This window comes from Tiliqua scincoides, chromosome 1, assembly GCF_035046505.1.
Source record: "Tiliqua scincoides isolate rTilSci1 chromosome 1, rTilSci1.hap2, whole genome shotgun sequence".
In the NCBI taxonomy this organism is placed as follows: Eukaryota; Metazoa; Chordata; class Lepidosauria; order Squamata; family Scincidae; genus Tiliqua; species Tiliqua scincoides.
The window spans coordinates 161,528,754-161,550,818 of NC_089821.1; the positions used below are offsets into that span (position 1 = coordinate 161,528,754).

General features: G+C 42.1%; 1 protein-coding gene across 1 annotated transcript in view; it reads left to right on the plus strand.

The window, feature by feature from the left end:
• Positions 1–6,750: 6,750 nt before the first annotated feature.
• Positions 6,751–22,065, plus strand: part of MBOAT2 (membrane bound O-acyltransferase domain containing 2) — a 73,428-nt gene continuing 58,113 nt past the window's right edge. The window contains exon 1 of the mRNA XM_066612196.1: positions 6,751–6,814. Coding sequence (XP_066468293.1) covers positions 6,783–6,814 — 32 coding nt within the window. The 5' untranslated portion in view covers positions 6,751–6,782. The remainder of the gene's footprint in view (positions 6,815–22,065) is intronic.

Below are 22,065 nucleotides of genomic sequence, written 5' to 3' on the forward strand. Positions count from 1 at the left end.
GGGTTTGACTCCAATGTCTCCTCTCCTTCTTGGGTAAGAATGATGGGGAACAGCCTGTGGGAAAGATACAACTGTAAAAATGGGTTGGAATAACTGTTTATCATCCAAATACTATGGCAGCCTTCCAGTGAAGGTAGTAAAAAGTCTTGAACTAGCCACTATCCAAAACCCTTCTGGAACTGTTACCTTAATGTTACCTCTGGCTTTCCTAAGGAACCAGATTTTTTGTTACTGAAGTGTTGATAAGAATGGATTAACCTGACCAGTAGCTATTCTCTTCCGTTTTTGATCAACCTGGATCAACACCTTGTCCATAGCCTGATGTTTTCGCTAGCAACAACTGCCAATACTACGGCCTGGATTGTGTCTAAGGAGGAATCTGCAATAAGGGCAGCTATCAAAGACCTTGCAGGGTCTGTTGTTCAAGGACTTGAATTTGGTTGAAGCAGATAGCCCACAGGAGAATTGCTCTTAAAGGGTGGGGGGGGAGGTTGTTACAAAGACTAATGGTGACTCCTGAGATCTCAAAACCTTTATGTAGGTCTTGGATACACATAAGAATCCTTTATTCTTTGGGGGGGGGGGAATAATAAAAGGATCTTTTGGTGTACCAGGAGCTCCTGTTATTTGATGCCTTCCTTGTGACCCTGGTCTCTAATATAGTTCTTGCTGTAAAGTGCAGAATGGTTTCATTGAACGGAGATGGTTTTCTGTAAAAGTTTTAGATTCCTAGGGACTATCTAGTGTATGTTAAATTCTTCCTACAGTGTCAAAGAAAAATCTCAGAAGAATTTTTCAGTCCATTGTTACAGAAGGGGGGAGGGTATATTACACCAAATTCACTTACATTAGTCACCCTTCTCATTTCAATTCAACCAATTCAATTTGTTAGGTTTGCCTGCTGCCACAAACACTGTTGGTACTAGCTTTTCCTTTGGGGGTTTCTTTGGCTCTCAGGACCTTTGCAAAGGCGCAGATGGTCCTGACAACTTGCATTAGGACCACTAAGGTCAATAATAACAATGTCAAACAAGCTCTGAAACAATTAAAACAAAACAATTAAAAACATGAAACAAAAGTGTACATACTTGATGACTGAGCCCCCCAAATGAAAACCTTGAGTAGAATACTTCCCCCCTCTTTTTTTCCCCCTCACTGGTTGCGTAGCAGATTAGAAAGCTGGCCTTAGTTTCATGTGAACATGTTGGCCAAAGACTAAATCACATCACAAGGAAGCTGGCAATATGTTTTTGTGGGCAGAGGAATGTGGGGACTTTTGGGCTGGGACATGTTGCAGGAGCCTCCAATTTTGCACTGGTAGACTGGTATGCTATGAGACACTTTGGGCAAGGTGAAATACCCCCAAATAGTTGGACACTTCTGATATCCAGAAGTGAACCTCCTCTCTTTGTTGCCTGCTGATCATCTGATAGAGAAGTTTATTGCCTGATGGAGATGCCAGAAAGCAATGGGAATAGTTGCTCTGTTGTGTGCCTGGCCTCTTATCAGCATATTACCATGGAGGATCAAGGGTAGTCAATTGGAATTGTACTGATGCTTCCTCAGTGGCCCAGCAGAGCCTAGTTCAAAGAACTTTTGTTATTGTGGCCAATTTCAGTGTTACAGAACTTTCTGTTTCCAAGTCCCATCTGACACACGTTCAGAAATGTTTAATCTACCTGCTTCGGGATTCAATAGCAGAAATGAGAAGACTTCAGTAACTCTGACTCCAGGAAGCTTCAAGTAAGGCTCTGAGATTTTGAAGAGCTTTTGTTTTTTGGCAACGGGAACGTCATAAAGTTCTACTAACCACTTAAGCTTCAGCTAGCTTTTGTAATGGTGTTGGAGAGCCCTGGCATCAGTATCCTATGCCTGCTTTAGCATCTATTCTGAAGTGGAGGGAGGGGGAGAAAGAGATCATTCTCAGATTACCTGTACATACCTAGCAGTTTCTGAAAGGTGCAAACAGTTGAGAATATTCTTGGCTAATGAAAACTGGCATTTTCCTCCATGACCAGGTGGTATTGCATGCCAACTCTGATTTTATGCATAAGACTAACTCCATTTTTCTTAGGTATCTCGACGTGATTCTCCACCTTCCTCTCTTAATACTTCCCACTGTAGGTAAAGAAACTGAAAACAGGTTAAAGTCCCTGAGATTCTGCTTGGGGCGTACCAGTAATATTTCAGGCAAGAGGGAGTACCTGTCTTGTTTTCTTAAGCTATATTTTAAAAAAATTGATTGCAACTTCATTCATTTGTTGTTCTAATTAGAAAATGTTTATCCTGCTGTCTTCATGAAGACTAGGAAGAGCTTACAATAAATAATGCATCACAAAATGCTTTCTTCGACAGTTTAACTCTTCACAAGCTTCTGCTGATGCTACCTGGGGTGCTGCTGCTTTCAGTGATTCTAAGGGCCAATTTACATTATTATTAGTTGTCATCCAGTAGCACTGTACACATGGTCAGGCAGAGAGCCACATGCATGCTGTGCTCATGATTAATGTGTTTCCTATACCACACTTGATGGTCAAATGCATTTGTCCCCGATTTGTGCCTGAGCTGAGAGAATGGTGGAAGTAAGGGCATTAAGCACTCTAACTGGTTCACCGCTTATTTGAGACCCAGTTCAAGTAATACCTGCCCTCTGCATAGATCAGAATGCAGTTTTTTTTACATTGTTCTTTCAGCAGTAGTGAGCATGCGCAGACAGCTTATTTAATATATACAGGTGGGTCCTTTCTATCTGTGAGTTTGGAACCTGTTTTCTGAAAACCAGAAGTGCCTTTCTGATACCTCCAGGGGCCTTGGAGCACCTTCGGACATGATTTGAAGGTGCTTCTGGTCATGATCAGAAGTCCTATGGGTTCCCATCCATTGATTCCATTATCCACTGGTTTCAGTATTCCAGTGGGGGGGGGGAGGGATGGTCCAGGAACGGATCCCCCAAGGATACTGAGGTCCAACTATATGTCTAAGGCAGTGCAAGCATGTACTAAGCTCATTGGCTCAGGGCTGTGATTCTGTATTCCTTTATGTATGCTGTATTTCTTATACATACTTGTTTACCTAGTTATGGAGTTATGTGTACTTTTTCAAGTGTATTCTTACCATTAAATTTTAATTCTCTTTAATGTGAAAACATACACTATTGCTGCTGCTGCTGCTGCTGTCACTGCATGTACTAGTAATCATTTTTTCTCACACTATACAGATAGCTTTTTCAATTTCTTTGCAGATGCACATATATATATATATGATTTATTTACATATTTTATATATATAATATATAATATATATTATATATACATATATATTTACATGATTTATTTACATATATTTATTTATATATACTTATAAGCATTTATATATAACCATATATATAAGCATTATATATAAATGCTTATAAATAGATCTAAATAAATGTAGGATATACGTGTTATTGGAACAAACTCTGCAAACATCCATCTTGCATTCCCTGTGTTTTGTAACCATGAAGTTATCATCGGTGATGTAGGAGTTGGCTTCGTTACGTTGAATTGTCATCCAGTACTAGTTATGGGAAGTGTTTCTGGAGTGGCAAAGGGGTGATATGGAACAATGATTGAAGATCATTCCAGCTTTCTTAAATGACTCCTATGGCTCTCCAGACTGACTTTTATTATTTTAAAGAGTTACTTCACGGCTAGTCAAATGGACACAATCTGTTTCAGTTAACAAGAGAAGTCTAAGTCACTTGTGTAATAATCTTCTATACAATGATATGAATGTTTGTTTAATTCTTTTGCAGGTCAACTTTGTAGTGTGCCAACTGTTTGCCTTGCTTGCTGCTGTTTGGTTTCGAACTTACCTTCATTCAAGCAAAACAAGTCCATTTATAAGGCATGTTGTTGCCACCCTTTTGGGCCTTTATCTTGCACTTTTTTGTTTTGGATGGTAAGTAGTTTGACTGTTTTACCTATAGCATGCAGGCTTTGCTTTCTAGATTTCATTTGACCTATGAATCTTATTCTCATGTTGTTGGCTAGTTAGTTCATTTTTTGGAGATGGGGATGGAGCACATTATGGAAGACTTCAGCTCAGGATAGCTGATGGGTTCCAAATTTCAGTAAACTCAACCAAGTGGTAAGATAATGTGCTTACTCAACATACTGTAAAGGTAAAAGGCCCTAACATTATCCCCACTGCAGTCCAACTCAAATTTATATTGGCATGTGGATATTGTATCCCATGGATGCAGATTACTTCATATTGCTTCTCTGTCACACAGCCAGCTACCCCACACCAAAGACGAATTGCTGTAACTGTCCAGTTGTCCAGTGTCCAGTTCTGGTCGCCGCATCTCAAAAAAGACATAGTGGAAATGGAAAGGGTGCAAAAGAGAGCGACTAAGATGATTACGGGGCTGGGGCACCTTCCTTATGAGGAAAGGCTACGGCGTTTGGGCCTCTTCAGCCTAGAAAAGAGACACTTGAGGGGGGACATGATTGAGACATTCAAAATTATGCAGGGGATGGACAGAGTGGATAGGGAGATGCTCTTTACACTCTCACATAATACCAGAATCAGGGGACATCCACTAAAATTGAGTGTTGGGCGGGTTAGGACAGACAAAAGAAAATATTTCTTTACTCAGCGTTTGGTCGGTCTGTGGAACTCCTTGCCACAGGATGTGGTGCTGGCGTCTAGCCTAGATGCCTTTAAAAGGGGATTGGACAAGTTTCTGGAGGAAAAATCCATTATGGGGTACAAGCCATGATGTGTATGCGCAACCTCCTGATTTTAGAAATGGGTTATGTCAGAATGCCAGATGCAGGGGAAGGCACCAGGATGAGGTCTCTTGTTATCTGGTGTGCTGCCTGGGGCATTTGCTGGGCCGCTGTGAGATACAGGAAGCTGGACTAGATGGGCCTATGGCCTGATCCAGTGGGGCTGTTCTTATGTTCTTATGTTCTTAACTGTATAATCAGCCACTTTGAGTGGTCTCCTCCACCCATACTGTGAAGTGAAACTTGGTGCAACTGCTAGTAGAGCCTGTGAAGCAGTATGGTTGGTGCTCTTGTTTCTTCAAATGGTAGTTCTACTACAACTTTCAGTAGTATCCTAGCCTTATTCTGTATTTAACTAAACACAGAAAACAGACTACTGGTGCTTTTGGAAACATTCAGTAATGGCATACAATACAGCTCTTCTGGATGCAGGATTGCATGTTTGAATGCTCCCCCTTCCTAACTATTCCTTGTAAACTGGGAAGTAACATGTCAAGAAGACTGAGCTCTTCTCTCTGACAGGGTTGCTTTCCTCATGCTTGATGTGCAGGGACATTCAATCAAGCAATAGAGATATGGTCCCTTCTATTTCAAAAGTGTTTTCCTGCTTTTTCTGAATTCCGAGGGCCAAAGCTAACCCCTTGGAGTTCCAGATGCATGTGTCTGCATTTGGAATTCCATGGGGCAAAATGCTCCTGAAGGAGGATGGCAATTTGGGGGGAGAGAGAGTTGATCATCCTGTCTGTTGCTTCTTTGTTCGGATACCTCTGCCTTTCAGATTTCTATTTGTGTACAGCATGCAGTTAATCTCTATGTCAAAACTTGGATCACTGATATGGGTCTGGACTGAAACTTCAAATGAATAGAAGTGAAAAGTTATCCAATTTCCAGTTAACAGCAATAGAAATACCCAAAATGCACACATAGCGTTCCTAACGTAAAACTGTACAGGTAACGATTTGCATGGAGCAGTGGGAGGAATTTCTTCTTTAATTGCTCCTATGGTTCTAGCCCTGATTTGGTATTTGTAGCTTGACAAACATATAAACTGAATAGGCAAGGTATGGAGGGATGTTAACTTTAAAACAAACCTTGTTCAGTTTCCTTGTTGTAATTCCTGACCCCCCTGGACCACTTTATTTACTTCCAAACACACAGAGTGATAAAATTAACTGGATTGCAAGTACAGGTCCAGCCTATTTATACATGAATTTTTTATACACGGATTTGACTCAACACGAATGGCCCCCTGCAAATGAGAGAGAATGTGCTGATCCCTGGAGAAGGGGAAAATGCACTCCTTTAAAATCAGTTTAAAAACTGAACAGTCCTTTAACAATAGCCTCCTTAATGAGAGAGAGAGAGAGAGAGAGAGAGAGAGGGCAGCTGGCTGACAATCCATCAATCCTTCAGCGGCCCCTCCCTTCCCCCTGAGTACGTTTGCATTGGTGAAGGGAGGGGCTGAGGGAAGCAGTTAGAGGAAGACTGATTGATGGATTGTCTTCTTAATGACTCTTACCTTAGAGTCCGGAGGTCAGCAAGGCTGTTTTTAAATCACTGGAGCTAAGAAACTTGGTTTTTTAAATTGATTTGCTATAGTGCGTTTTTTGCCATCCAATTGAGTGCTTGGAAAGGAATCCCCTCGAATAATTAGTCTCAGTCTGTAGCTGTGTGCTGGTGCACTTCAAAACATGGTTCAGTTGGTAATGTTAACCTGTACTGTGATCAAAAAGCAAGGTGAATGAGTCTCATGAGTACAACTCTCTGGTGCCACCTCCACATCTCTGAAAAGCTATTGCCTCCATTTCAACTATTACCTTAGTTGAAATAATATGCAAAAATGTTTTTTTGTGAGTTTGGGGATAAATTTTATCAAGGGGCAATATGTTTTCCATTTTGCTATTGTGTAGAATTAAATGGCGTATTTGGACTAATGAAGTTTGTTTACCCCCTTTTTTCCCTAGGTATGCCTTACATTTTCTTATACAAAGTGGAATTTCCTACTATATCATGATCATTATAGGAGTGGAAAATATGCACAAGTGAGTACTGGCACTGTCATAACTGCTCCAAATGAAATATAAAGGGGACATAATCTACAAGTAAAGTAATGTGCTTTAGAACAGACTGTGTAATATAGAAAGCAAGCAATTTTATTCCAGCACATTCTGTGTCTTTTAAATTGAACATAATAAATTGTACTGTAACTTTGATTGGAATTGTTTTTTGTGTCTGAATTCTCCTAAAGAGCCCTTTTTTTGTGTTAATGGTGTGTTGCTCTTGTCTGCTATTCTAAGTGCCAAAAGCATGTGTCACCTACTGTTTACATAAAGGAGCCCTGAGGGATGCTGTAATTCTTCATATGTAACTGTTAAGTTTTCATTGCTTCATCACAAATTAATTGCACATTTGTAATAAATCAGAGTATGCAATTCTGTGACAGGTGAGAGTCTAAAGAAATAGTGGTTTATTTCACTCTTTTCAAGAAATTAAAAAAAAATGACAATATGGCTTGTTTGTTTTTGAATCCTTAGATAAGCACAGCTTGCATGCTTTGATTTAACTGGGTTTGTTTTCTTCAGTTTACTTGTTTTCTTCAGTTTACTTTTTGCTGTGCTCCAGAGAATGTGTGCTATGTGCTGGTCTCTCCTGTCTGCTCATTCTTCACGCTCTAGTACATACTAACATAGATTGTATATTACAAAGTGTGGGTCGTGACCCACTTGCTGGGTCGCGATTGAATTTCTGGTGGCTCGCAATAAGATGGCAGCCACCATTTTGAAAAAGGGCAGACCTGGCCAACGCCATTTTGAAAAAGGGCAAAGTGACCCAGGCAGAGCCATTTTGAGGCAGGGCAAGTAGACCCAGGCGGAGCCATTTTAGGCTTCCAGGCAAAGAGTAAACAAACAGAGTAACTTGCATGTGTGCAGGGCAGGCAGCGTGCCGCTTTTCCTCTGTGAGTGTGCTGCTGCCCAGCCCCATTCAAAGGAGGGGAGCGGAGAGAAGAGGAGAATCTGCTTGGAGATTTCCAGGTGCGTGCTCCCACCTTCTTGGGGGCATGCAGGACACCTCTGTTTGGCTCCCTTTAACCTTAGGCAGGCGAGAGGGCGAGTGGAGAAGCGCCCTGGAGTGGGGACCGTGGGTGGTGGTGGAGGAGGCTTCAGCGCCCACACTCTGCTGCCATGTGCTCAGCCAGGCGAGAAGGAGTGTGGAGAGGCCAGGACAAGCGAGCGCTCCCAATATAGCCACCCCACTGTTTGGCTCCTTTTAGCAACTGGGAGGAGAACAGTAGGGTATCCCTACGTTTCCAACTGTGAGGGGATTGCTCCATGGCCCCGCCCTACACCATTAAAAGTAGTCAAACAGATATGATACATCTCTCCAAGTGCCTTGGTCATCTCTTCTGCACTGAACATGTCTGAGAAACTAGAGACGGGGTGGACTAGATGACCTTTTAGGTCATTCCATGATTTTGGTCATCATCAGGGTTGTGTGTGAACTGGGCTGAAAGTAAGCACTGAGCATATGTCTGAGAAGCTACAGACGGGGGGTGGACTAGATGACCTCTTATGTCCTTCCAGTTCCATGGTTTTGGTTATCTTTAGGTTTGTATGTGAAATTAACTGAAAGTAAAGTCAGTGTATGTGGCAGAGAAGCATTTGGGATCTTCAGGGTAATTTGTGAAATGGGGTGCATTACTGATGATGGGAATGGTGGTGGCTGTACTGGCAGCTGAATGATTTCAAAGCCCACAAGGCTCACTCTTTGCTTGTATCTCTGGTTCAGTCTTCAGAGAATTACATGGTCTTTCAGAGAATTGCCATGGTCTTTCACCAGTTTTGCTTTATTGTTGCCAGCTGACAGTTCTGGCATATGTTTAAAACTTCCTATTTCTTGGTGGTGTTTTTACAGATGCAGGTTGTTAAACTTTCATATTTATTCCTGGAAGCATTAAGATATTCAGTAGAAATGGATAATTGCTTTTTAAATATAAACACCAGACCTTTTCAGAGCTCAGAACCATGTCATTAATTTTGCGAACTCAAGAGCCCTGACTTCCACATTGCCCTGTGCCTGCCCATACACTGTTTCACCTGCTGGCGTCCTTGTCTCCAAAGCACCATGACCCAGGCTAGTTCCAGGGAGTGAGTAATAAGATTTAAGCACCTTTCCTTTTGGAGAATATCACAAAGCTAATTAGATGATCCCAACTTAACACAATGGGCAGTAAGAAGGACTTACTTCTGGTATGGTACAATGGTAGCGGGGTTGGGGGAAGAATTGGAAGAAGCTTCTGAGCTGGAATATTTCCTCTTGTCATTTACAGTTTGAGTTCCTAGGTAAGAACGGTGACATCACTTCCTGTTTGACGAAATCACTTCCGGCTCTGATATCACAGTGATGTCACTTCCTGCTTGATGATGTCACTTCCTGCCATGACATCACTTCCAGGTGATGACATCACTTCTGGTGGGTCCCAGACAGATTGTCATTCTCAGAAGTGGGTCCCAGGCTGAAAAGGGTGAGAACCACTGGTATATTATATTATGTGGGGTGTATATTGACTTTATGCAAGAGGGTGTTCTTAATTGGTTGTACCTTAGTAGTAGGGCAGGCTCTGAGGCTCATTATATGACAAGGAAGCTGGAACAGCTGCTTCACGTATTTCATTTTTAAAAAATCAATACATGTGAAAATGTCAGGTGTGAATGTGACCAATAAACCATTGTAGTGTATTTAATTTGTCACTTGTGTTAATGAGTTCACTAGTTGTGGTTGTGGAGCTGGGAGTAGCTGTGGCTCCCTGCTGACAGACCTGGGTTTGCTATCTCATAATGTGTGCAAGGGAGAAATATTGGTCTCCTGCTGGTAGGTTGGCAAATCTGTTCTTCTGTCTCTTTAGGAACAAAACAAGTTCCCATTCTTCCTGCTGTGAGAAAGTGGGAGCCATTGTGTTGGATTGTTGCATGAGTGGAACTCTGCAGACAATGAAAACCCATCTTTTTAACAGGGAAAGTGGAGCTATGCAAGGCTTCTTATGACAGGAAAACACACTTGCTCACTCTGTGATGTAATTGGACTGTGAGATCAAGGGGGACCGTTTTGTGAGGCATGGATAAAATGCCTTTGTGTTGTGGTGAACTTCTGTATGTCAGTGACTTGCTGGGAGTAGGGAGCTGCCATGGAGAATGGTTGAAAACGGCCTCCTTGTGTTGTTCGTTCATCTCAAAGCAGGAGAAAAGCTATACCTTGTAAAACACAGTCCTATCTCAGGTATGCATTAGTGTATACCGGATCAGAGCATTGGTCCATCTGTGTCTGTATTGTTGTCTTTGGCTAGCAGTGGCTCTCCAGGATTTCAGAAATGGGTCTTTTCCTTCCTACCTGGAGATGGCAGGGATCCATTTCCAGCTGAACCTTGGAACTCTGTTGGTTTTCTCTGTGTTGCAAGCTCCAGTATGGGGGTTATTTTGCTGCCATCAAGGCAAGGCTTGACAAATTCCAGGTACCAGGTTGTCATGGCAACAAAATATTCTCGTAGTGCCTAGGGGATTGCAAGGCTGCTGCCTTAACAGCAAGAGCTGCTGGGGCTCCCCCAGCTTGGTTTGGTGGGGGGAGCAGCAAGCACCACAAGGCTGGGGAAGGCTCAAGAAGAGCCTTCACTGAGAGGGCATGGTTATGGATGGAAACTCTTGCATATGGTGGAAGTGGTCCCGCAGAGCACATTCTCCCCCCCCTTCCATTAAGCCCTTTGGCTGTGTGTATGTGCACCTTCACTGCAGCATCCTCTGTGCTGGCCTGGCATGGAAGGGGGGTGGGGGGGAGAGCGAGAGCACTTGTTTTATGACTATGACGACTCAGGAAAAAAGCTTATTGAGTTGAGTGAAAGTTACTCTTGGGTAAGTGTGTATGAAATTGTAGACTTAGGGCGCAATCCTAACCCACTTTCCAGAACTGGCATAGCTGTGCCAGTGGGGTATGTGCTGCATCCTGCAGTTGGGGGGCAGTCATGGAGGCCTCCTCAAGGTAAGGCAATGCTTGTTCCCTTATCTTGGAGTTGCATTGCCCTTATGTCAATGCTGGAAAGTTGGTTAGGATTGCGCCCTTAGTGTCATTAATTATAACTTATTTATTTTTGGACCAAAGCCCTTAGATTGTTTTGCTGTCACATTGACATTTGTCAGGTTTTCCTACCATTTGAAATTGGAAAATGTGCTTTTTAATGCTTGTATAAATGCAAAATCTATTTTATACTGTTCACTGGTGCATGCGAGTGGTTTAGCGGTCCCCCCCCACTAGTAATATAACAAAACCATGAAAACAGAAACAATTGGTGTGACTCCTAAATTTTTGGGCTGACCCCTAGATTCAAAGGAAATTTGTCAAACCCTGTATCAACTAGGATAGCATCATCTCTAGAAAACGTTTTCCCCTGAGAAATCACTTTTTAAAAACTGCAAACACTGATACAATTGTGAAACAGATATTTTTAATGTTTATATTTTTATTGTTTAAAATCTCAATAACAGATTTTTTTTTCAAAATTATATAATGGTATACAAAATTATAAGCGGTTGGAACATACTAAATACATATCAAATATCCATAGAAGCACTGCTTGCAACTGTTACCTTGCACATTCCAGACCTTGTCTGATTTTGGAAGCTAAGCAGGGCCAGGCCTGGTTAGTACTTGGATGGGAGACCGCCTGGGAATACTGGGTGCTGTAAGTTTATACCATAGTCTTTCGAGACTGAAGGATGCCAACCAACCATATAGAAATATATTTCCTATTGCTTTTGTGTGTGTTCATAATGATCCCCTTGACTAATGATTCCGTTCCTTAGATTATCCTCAAGCTACTTAAAATAAGTAGTGATATTGAATACAACTTCTTGTTTTGTTTTTATAGACAATGTAGATGTCAACTAAATGATTTTTGTCACTGCAGGTTTTCTGCATATGTAATCCAGTTGCCCATTTTAACCTTAGCTATGCACACTTCTGTGTATCATTTTTTAAAGCCTGAAGTAAGAAGGATAGCATCATAAGAGTAGCATACTAAACTAGACCAGACTTTTATAACTGGTAGCTTGATCCTATTATACTGCAAAAGACTTATTTCTGTGGCTGTGATTGAAGCATCCTATGCAAATCACAGAAGGTAGGGCAAGGGAGGTTTCCGTTACCTGTCATAAAAGCATTGGATAACTAGTTGTGGCAGGTTTTGCTAGAGCAATGTTGCATCAATGCTGGAGAGGCTGGTTTTCTCCAGCCCTTGGGATACAACACAAGGCTTGCAGGTTGGCATGGTATTTACTCAGATGGCTTTTTTAATCGCCCAGGGAAAAACTAATTAGTTCTCCTAGTCTAAGATCCTTTTAAGTTACCTTGCAATGTCATAATTACACGGAAGGCTGCAAATGCCTGTATGTAGTTGGGTTGCCTTGCTGGAACAGGCATGTAGAGAAGAGTTTGCACTGTCTTGAAGAAAATAACCGTGTGAGCTGCTGCACCTGAGGGCCCATCATATGATGGTAACTGGCAGGTGTAGCTCTTTAAGGGCCCAATTCTGTCCAATTTTCCAGTGTTGGAGCAAGTATGCCAGTGAGGCATGCACTGCATCCTTTGATGTGGAGGCAGTCACAGAGGCCTCCTCAATGTGTGGGAACATTTGTTCCCTTACCTCTGGGCTGCATTGTGGCTGCACTGGGGTTGGAAAGTTGAATAGGACTGGGCACTAAGGCAGCTTCGCCATGGTAGCCGTAACAGTGTTTCTTAAGCTGTGGGTCGAGACCCACTAGGTGGGTCATGAATCAACTGTGGGTTGAGACCCACTAGGTGGGTTGTGAGCCAATTTCAAGTAGGTTCCCATTCATTTCAATATTTTAATTTTAAATCATTAGACTTGATGATACCAGGGCTTGTGATGGCATTCGGGGTAATGTTACAGATCTGTACTTTGAACAGGCTAATAATAATAATAACTTTATTTTTATCCTGCCTTTCTCCCCAAAGGGACTCAAGGCGGCTTACAACAGATTAAAAACATAATTTAAAACAAATAAAAACATATTAATACATGTAATTGTGTTACTACTATGTATATGCTTCTAACAATGGGTCCTGACAGATTCTCATTCTAAAAAGTGGGTCCTGGTACTAAAAGCTTGAGAGCCATTGCTGTAACATGTAGACAAATTCTTAATAGAAGGTTTTTAAGTTTTCTGCGCATGTTGCATTGCACTGGTATCCAAGTATAGGTTCTCTTTCTGTTCTTAAGTAAGATTTGGCAAGTTTTTCTTTCTTCTGCCAAGCTAATAGTACAGAAAAGGTTGTAAACAAATGAGGAATTAGGTTAGGTTGGGATAATATAAAGGTTTCCTGGTAGTGTGAGGAAGATGAGCGAAGAGTACTGGGTCTTACAAGGTTGCTGGATGCATGATAGAGAATGTTTGTGTGAAATACAGACTGTGAAATCTGCTGTTGAGGAGTTATACAGTCTCACACACTGTGTTTAATCAAGTAAAAGAAACTGCCAGTGTTTGTCCAGTTTTCTGGGTGTGTGTGTGTGTGTGTGTGTGTGTGAGAGAGAGAGAGAGAGAGAGAGAGAGAGAATCTACCTATGTGAAGTAGGAGGTAGTTCCTTTTAAAATACTATTTTTTTAAAAAAGTGAAGTTGAAATATTCAGGATCTTGCGGCACCTGCCAGATTCTGAGTACCATATTTCTGTGCAGGGCTTGCTCAAGACTTCCCAGTTCTGCAGCAGTGCTCCTTTATCCAGTAGCATACCAGCTTCCACCTCTTCTGCTATTCCTCCAGCTGTCTAAATTTGAAAGAGGGAATTGGTGTGGAAGTGTGAAGCACAGGCAAGTTGTAAACTAGAGTGTCAGGGAAGTTGTAGCTTTTAGAATGTGAAGAGGAGTGGTTAATGTGGGTGGGTGACTAGATGTTGCCTTTCCAGCCTACTGCTTGAAGCTCCCACCTCAGTAGCCTGTGTAGAGAGGAGCCTGCCTGTTTTCATGGCATTCTTAGGCCACTTTAGCCATTGTTCACATTCCACAAATGCTGTAGTTCCACACTTTCTATGGCAATTGTGTTTGCTATTTGTCCACTGGTGTGAATTTGTAGAAAACACATAAAATGTAAATGGAAGGCATGGACTCTTATAACAGCTATATATGTACATTTGGAAGCTTCCTGAAAGAAGCAAGTCTCTGTGAAATGACTTAAGATGAAGGTCTGATGCACATGACTGTCAAAGTTGTTTGATGCTGGCCCTGTACTTTTCACACACATTTATTTTTTTAAAATTCCAAAGATATATGCCTTTGGCTGTCTTCTTTTACCTACAGTACTTTGTAAACTGCAGATCAAACTTTCATGTTTCTTTTGAGAAGTGGATAAATTGTGACTGGTTTAGGCATATTTCAAACCTGCCTTAGCACATATGCAAAGAGGTAAGCTTGAACTAATAGCCGCCTTAAAATCCTTTCTACTGATTTGTAAGCTCAACATGAAATGTGAGTTTTTTGTAACTCTGAATAAAAGTGTTAATACAGTACTTTTAGGCATTTGCATGCAGTGTTTAAAAACAATTAAACATGCAGCAGCATTCACTTCTGTTACCCTCAGTAACTCCTGGCCTCTACAGTGGATGGAGGTTACTTGAAAGGGTGCTCAGTACTAGTGTTCTCCAATTGATGGGACAAGGCAGGATATACTTCAACAGTGGAAAAGAGAAGTGGTTAAAAGGTTTTTTTCTCTCCTTTTTTTAAGAACAGGCAGCTGAGAAATTTTGGAAAATCCTATGGAGGAATAGATGGATTAATCTTCTTTGTGTCAAGCTTTCATAATGAAGCACACACAATTCATAAGGAAGCAGTTGGTTGTGTTACATTACTAGTGATTTCACTGACAGTGTTCAGTACGTGCCCAAGACACACTTACCATCACATTTAACACAGGACTTGCTCACAGTTGATGATGGCCCTAGCTGGTGGTGGGTGGAAAATGGCTGATTGCTTTTTCTCAGGCAGAAGCGCAGCTTGGAGGGAAGATGTTTGGCTCTCATGCAAAGAACAAGTAACAACTGTGCATTTCTTGTACCATAAACATGTTTGGAATGACCCTTTTTTTGTGTTCAGTTAATTAATAAGCTCTACCTGATTCAGCAAGAGCTCAGTTGGGGGAGATGAACAAATTCAACTGCAACCAATATTGATTTCTCTTGGGGAAGGCAAGTAAACAATAACAAGGAATTGTTTCTGTGAAGGAAAATGTGAACTAATGGGTAATTACTGTGAGTTTCTCAAAGGCGTATTGATGAGGAATGCCGTATTTCTTGACCGAGAGGTCTTGTTTATACCAACATTATAGAAATGTATAAAATAGTTTTAGATGTATCTGTTGCTTCCTTCTGCCTCCCAGCACAGTGTTAGTTTTCTATTTTTGAAAGATTGCCTGTTTTGAAAATCAGCAGTATGTCAGGAATTTAGATGCACAAGGAATATTAAATTTTCTCTTGATTGTGTTTCTCTTGATTCTAAACTTGATTTACTAGAGCAGCTAGTCACATTGTCCATGTGGAAGAAGATTAAAAATATGCCACTAACATTATTTTATTAAACATCACTGACCTAGTGATTATATTCTCTCCTAGTCACACACATTCTTTTTGTATAGTAGCCCAAACCTCCCAGTCCTGCCCAGACATACCCCTGGCAAGCTCCTCAGAGCTATGCCAGCTAAAGAGTTGGTGTAGATCTGAAGAGTCCCTTGGGGCACTATATGGCAACTGGGAAGGTGAGGAAAGTTTTTCAGTTCTTATCTCTCCCACTTGGTGTGATCCCCAATTGGCACAAAGGATGCAGTGGATGCTACAGTGCCACCCCTTCATCATGTGTGCAAACCTGGATTAGGATTGGGTCACTAGTCATGTCGAAGTAAATTTGGGATACTGTCCTGGGTTGTAAATAAAGTTGGTGCTTAGGCTCTTATGACAGACTTGTACTGGCCCCATGAAATGCTGTATTTTAAACTGGTGCCTGATGCTGTATATTGCAAACAGCTCTTGAAATTTCTCTCAGTTTCTGAGGGACTTTGCTATGTGGCATGAAGCATTCCTGTTTGAGGAAAAACAAGTCTGAAGCCCCATTTGATTCATTGTGACAGTTCCATTGCTCCTTGGATCCTGGCCAAGATTTCTGTTCTAATCTGCATCTTGTGTAGTAGATAAAATCTCTACAGTACAGTTGCATGTGCTAATTCAAATTAACAAGTTTGGTTGTATGTACCAGAAAGCTCTGCTGGTTTCACAAGTCTTGTATGTATTTTTATATTGCTTGAGTATAGAGTTTAGTGATAACTTCATGTGATAACTTTTTTTCTGGCTGCACTTTCTTTCTAGCTATTTAGTCTTAATTGAAAGTAGCAACTGTTCGTTTTATTGCTGCTTCTGTATGGCTTGTGACTCCACCTGTCGTGCTGCCAAGTGATGTGACTAGAAGCAAATGAGGGCTGAGTCATAGTAGTACTGCCACATGCTTTATTACCTCAACACTCATGTCAAATCGGACTCCCCTACAGAACAAAGAGGAAGAATTGGCTGCATTTAGAAAAAGTTGAGGGAAACATATGTTTCTTTTCACCATCTTCATGGCATGCAAGTCTGCTTGTCAGACAAGATCAGAAGTTATTGGTGTAGCAAGTAGTAAATGAACTGATGTGAATTCATCCTCTGGAATGTGGTGTGTGAACTTGAATATCCTTTCAGCAAAAATCCTTGACTTTCAATGTGTTATAGAGTCTACTAGTACTTGCTGTAGTGGACATACTGCTTGGCTCTGAAAATATACTTTTGTACAGTGGGGTCTACATGGGACAGGTTTAGTGTGATGGATATGAGTCACCTAATAAATATAATTACTACAGCTGTTTAAATGAATGTGCCAGTGGAGTCCAGTAGCTATGTTATGTATCTCCAAGGTGACACTATTGAGAGAAGTAGGATCAAAAGGATGGGTATTGTAATGTGAACTAAGAATGTTAAATTCAATCAATATCTTTAAAAAAAAATCAGTCTGAAAAGTTGTTGTTTTCTGCAGTGAAGATCAGTTTAGTATGCACCTACTGGAGAATTTGTATTTTGAGGCAAGTATTCTATTCTCATTCCTTGCTACATTAATTGGTTAGAGCAATGGTTCTCACATATTTAGCACCGGGACCCACTTTTTAGAATGAGAATGTGTCAGAGCCCACTAGAAGTGATGTCATGACCAGAAGTTACATCATCAAGCAGGAACATTTTTAACTATCCTAGGCTGCATTTACTATCCCATTAATTATCATTGTTTACTATCATTTACTATCAAAAGGATCCCATTTACTATCATTGTTAGAAGAATACACATAGTAGCCTGTTAAAAATACAGATCTGTAACATTACCCCAAATACAATCACTTACCATGGTAGTATCAAGTCTAATATATTAAAAATAAAACATTGAAATGAATGGGGACCCACCTGAAATTGTCTCGCAACCCACCTAGTGGGTCCTGACCCAGTTTGAGAAACACTGGGTTAGAACAAGACTGTTGTTTAACTTGCCTTTTAATCAGCTGTAAGCCAAGACTGATTTATCACTACAGAATGTTGTGATTGAACTTGATTTCTTGAATATCTAGGCCAGGGGTGCTCAATACATCAATCGCGATCCACCGGTCGATTGCGAGGCAAAATGAATTGATCTCAGGCTTCTCTCCAGTCCACCCATCCCTGGGAGTGAGCCCCGCCCTGGGAGTGATGCTCCCTGGAGTGACGCATCCCTGGGAGTGAGCCCCGTCCTGGGAGTGACGCTCCCTGGGAGTGAGCTCCTGTCCACGCATCCCTGGGAGTGAGCCCCATTAACTCTTCTGGGGCTGACTTACCTTTCCCCTGTTTTTGCACTGGTATGTATGGAGATCTCCCCCCCCCCACTTCCATCTGTTGGTTCTGTGTGCAAGGGGTTTTGCACAGGTCTTGCTGTGATGTCTATATAGAGATCTTCCCTCCCCCACACCTTTCCCCTGTTTTTGCACTGGTATGTATGGAGATCTGCTTCCCCCCCCCCCCCACTTGTATTGGAATTGAGGAAGATCTGGTGAGGAGGTAGAGGTGGTGTCAGCAGTGGCCCCTTTAAGGGTAAGGCCTGGGCATCCAGCAGAGTGTGCTGCACAGCTGCAGCCACTTGAAGGCAATAGGGCCCTCAGGGATATAAGAGCACCTGAGGCAGGAAGGGCTCCACTTATTTATGTGAGTCAGCCTTTTCCTACATGAAGATCATTAAGTCCAAGTGCCGTTCCACCATGACTGATGAACATTTGGAAGTGTGCTTGAGGCTGGCTGTCAGCAGCTACTGCCCGGACTATGCATCCTTGGCTGATTCACTTCAGTGCAAGTCGTCAAAGTAAACTCAAGTAATTACAAAAAATATTTATAGTTAATTATGTTGTGTTGTGCAATATTGGCTCATGTGGTTATGCAAGGTACACCTACATACATTGTACACATAAATGTTAAATGTTATGATGGCGCGAACATTGTAAAAAAACTCTGGTAGATCTCCAGGCCTTGCTGGGTAGCTCTCGAGCCAAAAAATGTGAGCACCCCTGATCTAGGCTGAGGGAGGAACAAAATAACTAGCCTTAGTTGTCATAACTGATCCATTGGAATTTGTACTGTCATTGCTGTTGTGTTGGGTGCAACAAGGTACAGGTGGAGCCTCAGTATCTGCAAGCAACCTGTTCTTGGACCCTCTGTGGATACTGATATCTGTAGTTTCGGCCCATTTAAAGCTGCTCTGGTTACCTCTGGAGGGCTTTCAGAAGCCTGAGGAGGCTGTGCTTGTCCACCCACAACCTCTGTGGGCTTCAGAATGACCCAAAAGGCTGAAAAAACACTACTTCTGGCCTGGGCTTCCCAAAGCCTTATAAGGTATTAAAAACATCACTTCTGGTTTTCCTCCAGAAACTGGAAGCTGCAGGTGGTTTTTTTTTGTTTTTGTTTTTGCATTTTTGACCAATCTGACGCCACAGGCGGATATGCAGGGCCTCTTCGGGCTTCAGAAAGCCCTCTGGTAGTGACCAGAGAGCAGCTCTGGTCACCCTCCAAGGGTTCAGATGGGACCAAGTCTGGCTTAGCACAGGTACAGGGGCTCACACTGAGCCAGATCTGTGGATATAAAATCCACGGATAAACAGACTCCACCTGTACTGCATTTCAAGGGTGTTAGGGCTCTAAGTGAAACAGGTTTGGCACAGATTTCACTCTTAAGACATGGCCCCTTCCCTCACCGTGTGGTGAAATTAGGAGCCTAAGCTGATTGTCGTGCTCAAGCTTTTCTTTCCTGTTCCATTTCTCATTTCTTGACCATTCATAGATTGTAATGTGCCAGCTGGGGAAATAATCATGACCCATGTGGTCATTCATCTGCTGTCACCGGTACCTAGCTTGCCAAGGTCTCACTGTCTGCAAGGCCTTGAGAGATTAAGGATGTTTCCTTTCAAGTTCTCAACCCCTGACACCGGTTTATCCTTCAGTAACCTGGTGCTGTGCCAGAATTTAAAGCAGGATTGACATAGAGACATTGCAACCCTTCAAAAGAATCTGGGTTGATTTATAAACTACTCTTTAATAACAATCTGTTTCAAATAGTTCAGCAATGATACAGCTCAGTGATTTTACATCAGTGACTTAGCTCAGTGTTTCAGCTCCAACCTCCCACACTGAATGGTTAGGAGCTGGCCCTTACCTACTCTGGGATTGCTTACTTCCTCCCCCTTTCAGCTGGCCGGTGGGGGGGGGGAGGATTTCAAACTCAACTGCCCTTCCTACGTGTTTTTTTTTTAAACCTTAAATGGTTTTGGAGGAAAGCCGGTAATTCAAATTCTAATCAACTTCATACAAACAGAAAAGGAAATGGTTTTAACCTATGCTGATTACCCTAGTAATGTCAAAGAAGAAAAAATAAAAATCTGTGCTTTGGCATAGTAGTATACAACTTAAAGAAACTTGGCGATACGCAGATAACTTTGAAGTGGCCCTTATATTCATTTGATACGTGTAGTATAGTACATTTAGCACAGGAGGCCAATTATGTTAGAGTGCAGTGTTAAGGGTCAAGTTTTAGTCTTTGCTCTTGAAAAACTACTTCAGCCACATGTCTGCTTTTGCATTTGTGGCTCCAGGCAGCTTCACATGATGAATTCCCTATGTAAAAATTACTTCCATGAAGGAAATGTGTATATGATGTCACACATAAGTTACCATTACATTATAAGTGTAATGTACTAGAACAGGGGTGTCCAGACACCGGCCCAGGGGCCACTTGCGGCCCTTGGGGACTCCCATTCTGGCTCGTGGGAAGACACCCCCAGTCTCCAGTGAGCCTCTGGCTCTTTGGAGACTTGCTGGAGCCCATGCTGGCCCAACACAACTGTTCTCAGTGTGAGGATGGCTGATTGACCTCACGCATGAGCTGTGGGATGATGGCTCCTTCCACAGCTTGCTGTTTCACATCTGTAATGCAGCAGTAGCAGCGAAGGAAAGGCTGGCCTTGCTTTGTGCAAGGTTTTGATAGAGCTATTGCAAGACCTTCATTCATTCATATAAGTGCCATCTCTTAATATATTCATTTATGTAAATTTATTCAAATTTGAAATGTAAATAAATTCTTCTTTTCCCTGGCCCCCAACACAGTGTCAGAGATGATGTGGCCCTCCTGCCAAAATGTTTGAACACCCCTGTGCAAGAACATGGATGTCAAACATAAGGCCCTCAGGTGGGATCAGGCCCACAGAAGCTACAGTGTTTGTCTGGTCTGTATGTTGCTTGCCTCACCTGCCAGCCAGCAGCAGCAACAATCTCCAATTGCACACAATAACAATTAGCCAATGCTGCCGACAGGGACAACTAAATAGGAAGCAGTGAAATTGCCAGCTGCAGCTAGGCAAAAGGGAAAGTGTGTGCACATACACATGTGCATGTGTGCAAAGCAAGTAAGACCAAGGCTGTTTAGTAAAAAAGAAAATGACCTGCGCATGTGTATGCTGCTTTACCTCCCCCTCTCTGCCTGCTCACAGTCTGTGGGAAGCAACCAGCTTCATATCATCCCCTGCTCAGGCCAGACAACAGCAGCCACCCCCATCCTGTACAACTGTGTCTTATTTCTCAGCAGATGTTTTCAAGAAGCTTTGCTTGGCACTGGACAGGTCCAGGATCTTGTCTGTGGGTCCAGAAAATGTCAGGCTGCAAAATGGAAATTTGTGAACACATAGTAAAGCCAGGTATCAGTGCTGGGTTATTTGCAAGGCTGGCAAGGAATTTCACCCAACTGGCAGGTCACTGAGAGTGCAGTCCTATCCTTGTCTTTACCACAGTCCCACTATCTCAGTGGGACTTACTCCCGGATAAGTATGTGTAGAATTGTGGCCTGAGCAAACTTGTTTTGTTTCCTTGCATCAAGGCCTCCAACCTGAGTGAGAAATAGCAAAAGGGGAGGGGGGAATTGAAAGCTCAGGACAGTCTCTTGAGCTCAAAGATGAGCATTCTTACTGTTAATAGAGCAGTTTGCTATTAATTGAGCTTTCATTGAAGGGTGAAGAACATTTTACTTGCACAATTTCGTACTTTGGAAGTTATATGGAACATATGGATTGAAATTCTGAAGGGGAGGTATTATATTCAGAGATATCATGTTTTGTTCTGCTGTTCAGTAAGAATGTTTTCAGTGTTGTATTTTATGAAGAAGCTAATCAGCCTGTATGAAACCATCACTGTACTGTGTTGTTAACACACTGGGAAGTAAGTTCCTCTGAGTTAATGGCATTGGCTTACAAGTGAGTGTGGCTAAGACTAGATGTGCATGGCAGCTCATGAGCTTGTGCCTGTGTATTCAGGATTAGGTCAACTGGATCAGTCTTGTGAGTGACGTCTAATTTAGCAGCTTCGCAATGCATCTTGAATGAATGCACTTGTGAATTATTTGAAATCTTTCGTTTTGAAGAATGGCATCTTTATACGGAATGTCCCATTGAGAAGATTGATATGCTTTCTGGGTGCTGCTTTCATCTCAGCTAAACGTGTGGAGCTTTAACTTTGAAGTATTCTGAGAGGGTGTCTCTCCCATCCATGCATTCACCAGAGTATCTATGGAACAAATGCATCTCCCAGCATGCAGGAAATGAGGGATAATGTAATGACTGTAGAGGTGGAATGCACAACTTGCATCCTATTTATGTTTGTTTTTTTTA